The 13,741-nt window shown below is 42.1% G+C and overlaps 1 protein-coding gene across 1 annotated transcript; it reads right to left on the bottom strand.

The window, feature by feature from the left end:
• Positions 1–959: 959 nt before the first annotated feature.
• On the bottom strand, positions 960–12,487 carry LOC311113941 (gamma-secretase subunit Aph-1b-like). The gene is made up of 6 exons (XM_084189215.1): positions 12,162–12,487; positions 11,299–11,469; positions 8,391–8,464; positions 5,644–5,766; positions 5,397–5,524; positions 960–3,228 (listed from the first exon to the last, which is right to left on the bottom strand). The coding sequence occupies exons 1-6, from the start codon at positions 12,272–12,274 to the stop codon at positions 3,061–3,063; spliced, it is 777 nt and encodes a 258-aa protein (XP_084045341.1). The 5' UTR covers positions 12,275–12,487; the 3' UTR covers positions 960–3,060.
• Positions 12,488–13,741: the final 1,254 nt, after the last annotated feature.

Below are 13,741 nucleotides of genomic sequence, written 5' to 3'. Positions count from 1 at the left end.
AAGGTACAGGACTCCATCGGCCCAACACAAGACCTAACTCCAGCAGAAGGTACAGGACCCCATCGGCCCAACACAAGACCTAACTCCAGCAGACGTCTCCAGGACCCCATCGGCCCAACACAAGACCTAACTCCAGCAGACGTCTCCAGGACTCCATCGGCCCAACACAAGACCTAACTCCAGCAGAAGTTACAGGACTCCATCGGCCCAACACAAGACCTAACTCCAGCAGAAGTTACAGGACTCCATCGGCCCAACACAAGACCTAACTCCAGCAGAAGTTCCAGGACCCCATCGGCCCAACACAAGACCTAACACCAGCAGAAGTTCCAGGACTCCATCGGCCCAACACAAGACCTAACTCCAGCAGAAGTTACAGGACCCCATCGGCCCAACACAAGACCTAACTCCAGCAGAAGTTACAGGACCCCATCGGCCCAACACAAGACCTAACTCCAGCAGAAGTTCCAGGACTCCATCGGCCCAACACAAGACCTAACTCCAGCAGAAGTTACAGGACCCCATCGGCCCAACACAAGACCTAACTCCAGCAGAAGTTACAGGACTCCATCGGCCCAACACAAGACCTAACTCCAGCAGACGTCTCCAGGACTCCATCGGCCCAACACAAGACCTAACTCCAGCAGAAGTTACAGGACCCCATCGGCCCAACACAAGACCTAACTCCAGCAGAAGTTACAGGACTCCATCGGCCCAACACAAGACCTAACTCCAGCAGAAGTTACAGCACCTCAACCCTTTGTTTAACCGTTTTATTTTCCTATGTACAATGGAAACTAGGAGATGTAACATCATAGAGGGTTAAATAGTCATTTAGAAACAATATTATATACACATTTCAAAAAGTCCTAGGGAACAGTTTGTCATCAACCTATGTACATACAGGTTGCTGTGCTCTCGATGGCACGGTAGAATTAACTTGACAACGGAGAATGAAGCGCTATTACTTTTAACTTTATATCAATCCCGAAGCATGGTGAAATAACAGCAATGCACACAGGCACACTTCAAAAACAGGAAGAAACAGCTCATTTGCATATCAGTGACCTTCAACCCTGAGAGGCTGATACTATTGGCTGGGAGTTCTGGACTATTATGTTAAAAGGTGTACATCTCCATACACTACACAGGTCAGAGAAAAACATTAAAACCATGACCAAGTGAAGTGACTCATTTCATTTTGACACTCATTTATTGCAGCCTAGTCTAAACTAACTACCGTTGAGATCTCTACAGATTTGGTTTCCACAGGTCTTACTCACTGCCTAGAAAAATCAGCTAATTCATCGACAACAAAGTTGTACATGTACATATTCAATAGTGTGTTCCTCAAGGGCATGTCCTCTTTTAAAAGGGGATAATCCTCATTTCCAATGTTTCACTTAGTCATCAGTTTGCACTTATGTCAATGGGAGATCCTAAGTGAACATTTGACCAAAATGAAAGTTAGGATTAAAAAGGCTTCTACAGTTTGGACCCGTTTCCCCAGACAAAGGTTAAGCCACTTCTAAAAAAAACATGCTCAGTTGAGAATTCTTAAAAGTTAAAAGTGCTTTTCACTCCAGGAATAAGATTAATCTGGGTCTGGTAAACCGCCCCCTGTATGTCCAATCCATACAAGCAGTCCAATCCATACAAGCAGTCCAATCCATACAAGCAGTCCAATCCATACAAGCAGTCCAATCCATTCAAGCAGTCCTAAAGCCAAATAGATCAGACCAACCCTTGAGGTCAGTGTGATGATTATTTTTAAAAAATAACACATTTAGCTGAAGCAAAGCTTAGCAGCACTAATCAGTATGTAAAGCACATCATTAAAACAGTATCATCATCAGGTAAATATTTATATATATTTGTCAGGTTTAGGCCAAATACATTCATCTGGACTATCAAAACAAACACAAGTCAGGATCAGAACTTCATTTTGAAACTGCTCATAACTTCATGCTTGTGATCATAACTCAATGTTATCCTAATATGCTGCTTTCGTTCTCAAAACAGAGGGATTTCCTTTTGTTTGGGAGTTTATGAAAAGTTAAATGTACGTTTAGACCCAAAACTGTAAATACTAAGTTGCTGATATGCAAACCCTCGTGTACTGTAGTGTACTACCACTCCTTCTAAACAGGAGAATGATACAGCTGCCCTGACAGACTGACAACTAATACAGCAGGACACAGAAATATGAACTTCATAAAAACATCTGAGGTATGATATAGATTAAACACTAAAGGTGCATTTACAAAGAAAATCCAGGGCCCGTATTTATAAAGGCATCTCAAATTAGGAGTGCTGATCTGCAGTAGGATCAGTTTTACCTTTCAGATCGTAATGAATAAGACTACGTGGACAGTGGGGATCTGATCCTAGATCAGTGCTCCTACTCAAGACGCTTTATGAATACAGGGCCAGAACGCTAGCTACCTCATCATTACCGTAGAAGGCACAGATCCAGAGAGAGACAGAGACAGAGACAGAGACAGAGACAGAGACAGAGACAGAGACAGAGACAGAGACAGAGAGAGAGAGAGAGAGAGAGAGAGAGAGAGAGAGAGAGAGAGAGAGAGAGAGAGAGAGAGAGAGAGAGAGAGAGAGAGAGAGAGAGAGAGAGACCAGTCTGGTACCGTCTCGTTAAGGACCGACATGTCCTACATTTTAAAAACTACACACAGATCAAATGTGCCCATGTCACTCTACCCCATTTCTAACCAGTTTATCAACCACTCTGAGCAGTGTCTGTCTGCCAATGATGTAGTGGGGAAAAGAACAGCCCTCTAGATTATGCTATTACTAATGTAGTGTAATAGATCTGGAAACGCCCTTCGCAAAATAAAAAAGGTGCTTAAACAGCATTTACTCTCTGGACTACATCCGTGGAGCCTATTTCCAGAACCCAAGGGGGGGGGGGGGGGGGGACATCATTGACCCAGTGTGTCCTTGTCTTTCACTTATTTGTTTGTTTGTGTGGTGTGTGTGTGTGTGTGTCCTGTTGGGTAGAGTCCCCAGACAGTGTGTGTGTGTGTCTTTAGCAGTGTTCTGTTATCTGGGCCGGTGGTTGGCCAACAGGAAGTCCTTGTCTTTGCAGGTGAGGCAGAGTTTAAGGTTCCGGAGAGATCCCCCGGCGCAGAAGAACGCCCAGAGACCCATGAGGAACATGATTATGTAGGTGGGAACCAGGCTGCCCACGTACTGAGGGTTCTGGAATGTCTAGGAGAGAAATAACAAAGGGTGATGAGTTATTATGGATCTCTGGGGAAATTCATACTGAGGGTTCTGGTTCAGGAACCTCTGGGAGACAAATGGCAGACAAAGGCTGAGTTATTATGGATCTTTAGGGTCATTCATAATGAGGGTTCTAGAACGTCTGGGGAGAGACATGACAACAAAGGCTGAGTTATTATGGATCTTTAGGGTCATTCATACTGAGGGTTCTAGAACGTCTGGGGCGAGACATGACAACAAAGGCTGAGTTATTATGGATCTTTGGGGTCATTCATACTGAGGGTTCTAGAACGTCTGGGGCGAGACATGACAACAAAGGCTGAGTTATTATGGATCTTTGGGGTCATTCATACTGAGGGTTCTAGAACGTCTGGGGAGAGACATGACAACAAAGGCTGAGTTATTATGGATCTTTGGGGACATGTTTTGTCGCATTTGAAGTGCTGCGGTGAAGGACAGGAGCCAGTGGAGGAGCCTTTGTGGCATTATGTCCCAATGGGGAAGAAGACGTTACTAAGTAAGTACTATGCTGTAGTACTGGAAGACTACTCCCAACACACATTTACTTATCAACCCATCAGTCAAGTCCACCTATTGCATGAACACATTTATCCATCCATCTATCTACAGTGAGGGAAAAAAGTATTTGATCCCCTGCTGATTTTGTACGTTTGCCCACTGACAAAGACATGATCAGTTTATAATTTTAATGGTAGGTTTATTTGAACAGTGAGAGACAGAATAACAACAAAAAAATCCAGAAAAACGCATGTAAAAAATGTTATAAATTGATTTGCATTTTAATGAGGGAAATAAGTATTTGACCCCTCTGCAAAACATGACTTAGTACTTGGTGGCAAAACCCTTGTTGGCAATCACAGAGGTCAGACGTTTCTTGTAGTTGGCCACCAGGTTTGCACACATCTCAGGAGGGATTTTGTCCCACTCCTCTTTGCAGATCTTCTCCAAGTCATTAAGGTTTCAAGGCTGGCGTTTGGCAACTCGAACCTTCAGCTCCCTCCACAGATTTTCTATGGGATTAAGGTCTGGAGACTGGCTAGGCCACTCCAGGACCTTAATGTGCTTCTTCTTGAGCCACTCCTTTGTTGCCTTGGCCGTGTGTTTTGGGTCATTGTCATGCTGGAATACCCATCCACGAAGCATTTTCAATGCCCTGGCTGAGGGAAGGAGGTTCTCACCCAAGATTTGACGGTACATGGCCCCGTCCATCGTGCCTTTGATGTGGTGAAGTTGTCCTGTCCCCTTAGCAGAAAAACACCCCCAAAGCATAGTGTTTCCACCTCCATGTTTGACGGTGGGTATGGTGTTCTTGGGGTCATAGGCAGCATTCCTCCTCCTCCAAACACGGCGAGTTGAGTTGATGCCAAAGAGCTCCATTTTGGTCTCATTAGACCACAACACTTCCACCCAGTTCTCCTCTGAATCATTCAGATGTTCATTGGCAAACTTCAGACGGGCATGTATATGTGCTTTCTTGAGCAGGGGGACCTTGCAGGCGCTGCAGGATTTCAGTTCTTCACGGCGTAGTGTGTTACCAATGGAGCCCCAGGCCGAGGGAGATTGACAGTTATTTTGTGTTTCTTCCATTTGCGAATAAATCGCACCAACTGTTGTCACCTTCTCACCAAGCTGCTTGGCGATGGTCTTGTAGCCCATTCCAGCCTTGTGTAGGTCTACAATCTTGTCCCTGCCATCCTTGGAGAGCTCTTTGGTCTTGGCCATGGTGGAGATTTTGGAATCTGATTGATTGATTGCTTCTGTGAACAGCTATCTTTTATACAGGTAACAAATTGAGATTAGGAACACTCCCTTTAAGAGTGTGCTCATAATCTCAGCTCGTTACCTGTATAAAAGACACCTGGGAGCCAGAAATCTTTCTGATTGAGAGGGGGTCAAATACTTATTTCCATCATTAAAATGCAAATAATTTATAACATGTGTTTTTCTGGATTTTTTTGTTGTTATTCTGTCTCTAACTGTTCAAATAAACCTACCATTAAAATTATAAACTGATCATTTCTTTGTCAGTGGGCAAACGTACAAAATCAGCAGGGGATCAAATACTTTTTTCCCCTCACTGTATCTATCCATCCATCCTTTCTTTCCATCTTTCTGTCTCTTTTCTGCCTTACCAGACAAGAGACGAGGAGGTGGCTGATGACGACCACAGCCAGGGACCACCAGTGTTGTTTCTCACAGGAATCAAAGAACACCACCCCCCAGAACATGTGGAGCAGGATGACGGCCATGGTCATGAAGGCTAGACGGAGACAGAGAGTTAGCCTCAGGTCCATCCCAAAAAAATGACTACTGTCAGGAACGTTGGCGAGGTTTCAGGCTATTGAGTACGTTCTAAAACACGGCAGCCTCATACAGTACCTGAGGACAGGAAGTAGTGCTGGGAGTCTCCATGGATACCAATGGTGCCGGGGCCAATAGAGTCGGCCAGGATATTGACCATTGAAAACGCTCCACTCATGAAGCCGAACCCCAGCCCAGACACTGGGGAACAAACAAATGGACAACTGAGACACTTGATCAGACACTGGGGGAACAGACAGCAGAGACACTATCAGACACTGGGGAAACAGACAATAACAGAGACACTATTAGACACTGGGGAAACAGACAATAACAGAGACACTATCAGACACTGGGGGAAACAGACAATAACAGAGACACTATCAGACACTGGGGGAAACAGACAATAACAGAGACATGATCAGACACTGGGGGAAACAGACAATAACAGAGACACTATCAGACACTGGGGAAACAGACAATAACAGAGACACTATCAGACACTGGGGGAAACAGACAATAACAGAGACACTATCAGACACTGGGGGAAACAGACAATAACAGAGACACTATCAGACACTGGGGGAAACAGACAATAACAGAGACACTATCAGACACTGGGGAAACAGACAATAACAGAGACACTATCAGACACTGGGGGAAACAGACAATAACAGAGACACTATCAGACACTGGGGAAACAGACAATAACAGAGACACTATTAGACACTGGGGGAAACAGACAATAACAGAGACACTATTAGACACTGGGGAAACAGACAATAACAGAGACACTATCAGACACTGGGGGAAACAGACAATAACAGAGACACTATCAGACACTGGGGGAAACAGACAATAACAGAGACACTATCAGACACTGGGGGAAACAGACAATAACAGAGACACTATTAAGACACTGGGGGAAACAGACAATAACAGAGACACTATTAGACACTGGGGGAAACAGACAATAACAGAGACACTATTAGACACTGGGGGAAACAGACAATAACAGAGACACTATTAGACACTGGGGGAAACAGACAATAACAGAGACACTATTAGACACTGGGGGAAACAGACAATAACAGAGACACTATCAGACACTGGGGGAAACAGACAATAACAGAGACACTATCAGACACTGGGGAAACAGACAATAACAGAGACACTATCAGACACTGGGGGAAACAGACAATAACAGAGACACTATCAGACACTGGGGGAAACAGACAATAACAGAGACACTATTAGACACTGGGGGAAACAGACAATAACAGAGACACTATCAGACACTGGGGGAAACAGACAATAACAGAGACACTATCAGACACTGTGGAAACAGACAATAACAGAGACACTATCAGACACTGGGGGAAACAGACAATAACAGAGACACTATTAGACACTGGGGGAAACCGACAATAACAGAGACACTATTAGACACTGGGGGAAACAGACAATAACAGAGACACTATCAGACACTGGGGGAAACAGACAATAATAGAGAAAGATGTAATGGCACTATGGTCTAAAATAACATCTGAGGGTTTTATTGTAATGTAATATGAAACATGATAACTAACTACTACTACAGAGGGAAAAGTATAGGCCTACAAAACTCTGCCTCAAATCTAATAACTTCCATCTGCTTCTATTCCTTATTCATAATCTCTAATATCTTCCATCTGCTTCTATTCTCTATTCATAATCTCTAATATCTTCCATCTGCTTCTATTCCTTATTCATAATCTCTAATGTCTTCCACCTGCATCTATTCCTTATTCATAATCTCTAATATCTTCCATCTGCGTCTATTCCTTATTCATAATCTCTAATATCTTCCATCTGCTTCTATTCCTTATTCATAATCTCTAATGTCTTCCATCTGCTTCTATTCCTTATTCATAATCTCTAATGTCTTCCATCTGCTTCTATTCCTTATTCATAATCTCTAATATCTTCCATCTGCTTCTATTCCTTATTCATAATCTCTAATATCTTCCATCTGCTTCTATTCCTTATTCATAATCTCTAACATATTCCATCTGCTTCTATTCCTTATTCATAATCTCTAATATCTTCCATCTGCTTCTATTCCTTATTCATAATCTCTAATATCTTCCATCTGCTTCTATTCCTTATTCATAATCTCTAATATCTTCCATCTGCTTCTATTCCTTATTCATAATCTCTAATATCTTCCACCTGCTTCTATTCCTTATTCATCATCTCTAATATCTTCCATCTGCTTCTATTCCTTATTCATCATCTCTAATATCTTCCATCTGCTTCTATTCTCTCTTCATAATCTCTAATATCTTCCATCTGCTTCTATTCCTTATTCATCATCTCTAATATCTTCCATCTGCTTCTATTCCTTATTCATAATCTCTAATATATTCCATCTGCTTCTATTCCTTATTCATCATCTCTAATATATTCCATCTGCTTCTATTCTCTCTTCATAATCTCTAATATCTTCCATCTGCTTCTATTCCTTATTCATCATCTCTAATATCTTCCATCTGCTTCTATTCCTTATTCATAATCTCTAATATCTTCCATCTGCTTCTATTCCTTATTCATCATCTCTAATATATTCCATCTGCTTCTATTCTCTCTTCATAATCTCTAATATCTTCCATCTGCTTCTATTCCTTATTCATCATCTCTAATATCTTCCATCTGCTTCTATTCCTTATTCATAATCTCTAAGATATTCCATCTGCTTCTATTCTCTATTCATAATCTCTAATATCTTCCATCTGCTTCTATTCATAATGTTATGCACAATTTTGAGGTCATCTTCCTCCACATACCATAGGCCAGTTGCCGTATGGAGATCGGCATGGTTTCCTCTGCACTCAGCGTGAGCAAGCCTTCGTTTGCCTTCCTGTAAGACAAAGAAATTGCACTACAATCAAACTACAGTATCATCAAATATAAACTCAGCAAAAAAAGAAACGTCCTCTCACTGTCAACTGCATTTATTTTCAGCAAACTTAACATGTGTAAATATTTCTATGAACATAAGATTCAACAACTGAGACATAAACTTAACAAGTTCCACAGACATGTGACTAACAGAAATGGAATAATGTGTCCCTGAACAAAGGGGGGGTCAAAATCAATAGTAACAGTCAGTATCTGGTGTAGCCACCCCTATGCTTGAAAATATGGAGAGTGGTACTCAGTAATGTGTTGTATTTGCCCCAAACATAACCCTTTGTATTCAGGACAAACAGTTCAGCGCTTTGCCAAATGTTTTGCAGTTTTACTTTAGTGCCTTGTTGTAAACAGGATGCATGTTTTGGAATATGTTTTATTCGGTACAGACTTCCTTCTTTTCACTCTGTCATTTAGGTTAGTATTGTGGAGTAACTACAATGTTGTTGATCCATCCTCAGTTTAACCCTATAACAGCCATTAAACTCAGTAACTGTTTTAAAGTCACCATTGGCCTCATGGTGAAATCCCTGAGCGGTTTCCTTCCTCTCTGGCAACTGAGTTAGGAATGACGCCTGTGTCTTCGTAGTGACTGGGTGTACATCCAAAGTGTAATTAATAACTTCACCATGCTCAAAGTGATATTCAATGTCTGTTTGTTTTTTTACCCATCTACCAATAGGTGCCCTTCTTTGCGAGGTTTTGGAAAACCTCCCTTGTCTTTGTGGTTGAATCTGTGTTTGAAATTCACTGCTCGACTGAGGGACCTTAAAGATAATTGTATATGTGGGGTACAAAGATGAGGTATTCATTCAAAAATAATCTTAAACACTATTATTGCACACAGAGTGAGTCCATGCAACTTATTACGTGACTTGTTGACCACATGTTTACTCCTGAAATTATTTAGGCTTGCCATAACAAAGGGGTTGAATACTTATTGACTCAAGACATTTCAGCTTTTCATTTTTAATTAATTTGTAAACAAAAAAAAATGAAAAACCTAATTCCTATGAAATGATGAGGTATTGTGTGTAGGCCTGTGACATGGGTAATGTGGAGATGCCGTCTTAAGGGCAGATATTCAGAAGGATGCAGAACGTTGTGGTGCAAAGGTGTCCATATTTAATTTCCCGTGTTCAAAGGTGATAGACAGCTATGAATATTTCCAAGATAAACAGGTAGACAATAGAGTTACTTCTCAAACTAAACAAACAGGCCATAGCTTCCAGAGCTCTTACAGGTTGGGGGTGTAGCTGGCTCAGGCAGCCCCCCCCCACTCTATCACCAAACCCAATCTACCCAGAAACCCCAAAACAGCCGCTTATATCCTCTAAGCCCCTCCCTGGGACATACCCATGTCCAATGACAAGTAAGCACATAACTGGTAATATAAATGTAACTGGCTTCCTCATAATTACCCCCGTTACTACATCCCGTCTAAAAACAGACGTGACCACTTCCATGTACGCTTTAAATTGAGAACACGTTAAAACATCAATCATGAATTATTACATGAACGTAACCGGCGAATGACGGCAACTCAGTAACATATAGCGGTGTGCAACGACGAGCACACTCCCGCCGCACAACTCAAATGACACAGACAAGACAGGAGCTCCAACACAACGTGGGAAGTAGACAGGAGCTCCAACACAACGTGGGAAGTAGACAGGAGCTCCAACACAACGTGGGAAGTAGACAGGAGCTCCAACACAACGTGGGAAGTAGACAGGAGCTCCAACACAACGTGGGAAGTAGACAGGAGCTCCAACACAACGTGGGAAGTAGACAGGAGCTCCAACACAACGTGGGAAGTAGACAGGAGCTCCAACACAACGTGGGAAGTAGACAGGAGCTCCAACACAACGTGGGAAGTAGACAGGAGCTCCAACACAACGTGGGAAGTAGACAGGAGTTCCAACACAACGTGGGAAGTAGACAGGAGTTCCAACACAACGTGGGAAGTAGACAGGAGCTCCAACACAACGTGGGAAGTATGAGCAAAGGAAAGCATTAACAGAATGAAACGAACACAGAGTCTCTAACTCGTGAGTGTTACGATGATTCTGTGCACCGAAAGAAACAACGTTTCACTCTGGTCGGCTAGAGACAGGAAAATAACCCCCATTATGTGTGGAAGTGATTTTCTCCTGCTAACACAGGAGCTCCAGAAGAATATAGTCGTGCAGTATAATGCTTCTAGAAAGAAATGGCAGAACGCATAAGGGAAATGGAACGCGCCATTTTAATATAGGGCCATAACGGCTGATCAGACAGTGTGTGTGCGTTCGTGATGAGTGGGCATAAATCCACAATCTAAATTGTATCCATTTTGAAATTCAGGCTGTAACAACAAAATGTGGAAAAAGTCAAGGGTTGTGAATACTTTCCGAAGGCACTGATATTCCTCTCAACAATGTACTTCCTCTCTGCTACAGGCTGGAAAACCCCTGAGAGATACAAGACCAGAATGCAGAGCAGCAGGCTGAGCAGGCCATGGGATAGGCTTACTACTCACCACACCTGGGTTTAAATACTATTTGAAATCATTTCAAATACTTTATTTACATTTACGTCATTTAGCAGACGCTCTTATCCAGAGCGACTTACAAATTGATTTATCTGGGGTTGATTGAACTTGCAGGGCTTACTTTGACCAACAGATTACCTTAAAACTGCCATCGCTGACCTTGATCTAGCACTCCAAATAGGCTAAAGAAAATGTTCCACGTATTTGAATAATGTCTGATAGTATTTGAGCCCAGGTCTGCTACTCACTTCAGCAGCTTGTAGTAGCCAAAGCGGAACGTCTCCTGCAGCAGCACAGAGAGCACCACCCCGAATATGAGCAGTCCTTTCTGCTGGGAGGCACTCTCTTTGTCGCTGATCTGAACTGTGATGAACCACACTAGAGAAGACAGCAGCAGAGAACACAACCAGAAGAACGCCCTGGGAGAGAGAGAGAAAAAAACCACACAAGTTTAACACTAAGTATAGAAACACTTAAATAAAATCAGGATCATCACACACACACACTAAAATGGACAGAGTTTAGGATAGGAGGAACTTGTCTCCAAAGGGGGATGTCTTAGACACATAGTACTGCTGTATACAAAATAGACACTGGTCAATACACACTCATTATGTATGTGGCTATATGAGAAGTGTACAATGTGTATGACAGGGGATACCGTGCTATGTATGTATGCATTACGTTATCTGGCCTGGGCTCATTAGTACATAAAGGAATTACTGTACTGTGAAATAAAACATTCTACGGGGTGCTCCACAAAATGTAAAAGAAAAACTGTAGTCGCGCATGTGCGACTATTTAGGTTTAGTGCTGGGCTGGAACAAAACCTTGCACGACGAGTAGCTCTCCAGCTAACAGTGGTTTGTGTTTAACATTTGCAGATACTTAACAGAGTAAATAATTATAATACAGTAAAACCACAAGTCCGAAAAATGTGTGACCAATAAGCAAGAGGTTTTGTTTGTGAATTAGCATTAGCCTTTGGGCTAGCTAGTTATCGGTTAGCATATGGCTAACTGCTGTTTGCTAGATGGCTATACTCCATCCAAATCTAGATAGATAGCAAGCGAACCCTTTTTTTTTAGTTAACGTTACGCCAGCTACTTACCCGGCGATAAGAAATATCACTCGGAGTGGGTCCCTGGCAATAGTAAACAAGAACAGTGCAATGGCAGGGCCGAAAGCGATGAATGTACACCCGAAGAACACAGATGCAGTCATTTTGGGGCTTGGTCCGATTCGACTCAAGTTAGACTGTTAACAAAACCTCCGACCCCGGGTCCTTCTTCTCTTAAATGGATGAAACAGTGTGTCTTATCCGAGAGCTTGGATGCTTCTTTACAACCGAAGTAAGCCTGAAGGGTATCTATATAATCTCATTATTTTCTATTTTATTGTGGGTTTCCTGTTCTGATTGTTTACAGGCACGTGACTGCAAGAGCGAAGATATTCGACGAACGACAAAAGTTCCCACATAGCCAATATTCACTGGTTGCTCACAGACAATGATAAATGCTTTCAGACAAACATGATGAAACTGAATTCAAATATAGCTATTCATGCGGTAGTTTTATACGTGTGAATTGAATGTCTTTGCCACCATCGACTTTAGAGAAAGATGTAAACAAGGTTTGTATAGGTCGGCTTTCTCGTTTCCTCACTATCTTTGATATGACTCAAAACTCAATCTTCCAACAGCGACATCTACAGTCTTCATAAGGCATTACTTTCTGAGATATCAGAGAGAGTCTTAACCAATGTTATCAACCCACTCTCACTCGTTTGGCAACTTATTTAGATTCAATTTACAGACCTTGGTATAAAACATAGGCCTATGACCAAATTGGGTGGGTTTCTATGTCAAATTGTAGGCTTTTCATGTGTATTTAAATACCAGTGTTTGCTAGAATTTTTTTAAACAGCTGTTTGACCAATATTTAACAGCAGAGGTCACTGTTTGTTCTCCAGCAGATAAAGCCTGAAGCAGCCGGCTGCTGTATCTGTAAATTAACCCCGTTTATAAAACACCAAGATGATGTGTCATGGTGCATCTGTCACATCCAGCTCTGAGTAACAGATACCGTACAGAGCCTGGCCAGATCAGCTAAAATATAAGATCACATCTGCTGATTCCAAATGATATTCCTTACTATGTTTGCCTATGACTTCATATACATTTACATTTACGTCATTTAGCAGAGGCTCTTATCCAGAGCGACTTACAAATTGGTGCATTCACCTTATAGCCAGTGGGATAACCACTTTACAATATATTTATATTTTTAGTGTCAACTCTATTTGAATGGTCCACAATGTGGCTTTTAAATCTGTATTTTGTATTTTTTAACTAATATATCATTGTGGAGTGACACTTTAATACATGTTTAGAACACTAACATCTGTTACATCAGCCCAGACACCACATCATTAAATAGAATTATATGATCTCTATGACATCTGCACAGGCCTATCATCTTTGATGGATGACACAGCTAATTATTTATTGAATAGGTCTAGCTGTTGAGAGAGAGAGAGAGAGAGAGAGAGAGAGAGAGAGAGAGAGAGAGAGAGAGAGAGAGAGAGAGAGAGAGAGAGATCACCAAAGGCAAAAAGCTTTGGTCAGACATGCTTTAATGTTCAGCACACCGGTCGATCTAGGCTAAGGCCCTGTGGTAACGGCCTAATGTG

Source organism: Coregonus lavaretus (assembly GCF_964263955.1).
Source record: "Coregonus lavaretus genome assembly, contig: HAP1_SCAFFOLD_8143, whole genome shotgun sequence".
Classification (NCBI taxonomy): Eukaryota; Metazoa; Chordata; class Actinopteri; order Salmoniformes; family Salmonidae; genus Coregonus; species Coregonus lavaretus.
The sequence above is the reverse complement of the archived record's forward strand: the minus strand, read 5'-3'. Positions and strand labels throughout refer to the sequence as shown.

Excerpts from the sequence above, each read along its gene's own strand:
- LOC311113941 (XM_084189215.1), bottom strand. The coding sequence starts at position 12,274 with ATGACTGCATCTGTGTTCTTCGGGTGTACATTCATCGCTTTCGGCCCT. Across the intron at positions 11,470-12,161 it reads GTGATATTTCTTATCGCCGG|GGCGTTCTTCTGGTTGTGTT; the intron begins GTAAGTAGCTGG and ends TCTCTCTCCCAG. Across the intron at positions 5,767-8,390 it reads CATACGGCAACTGGCCTATG|TGTCTGGGCTGGGGTTCGGC; the intron begins GTATGTGGAGGA and ends TTTGTTCCCCAG.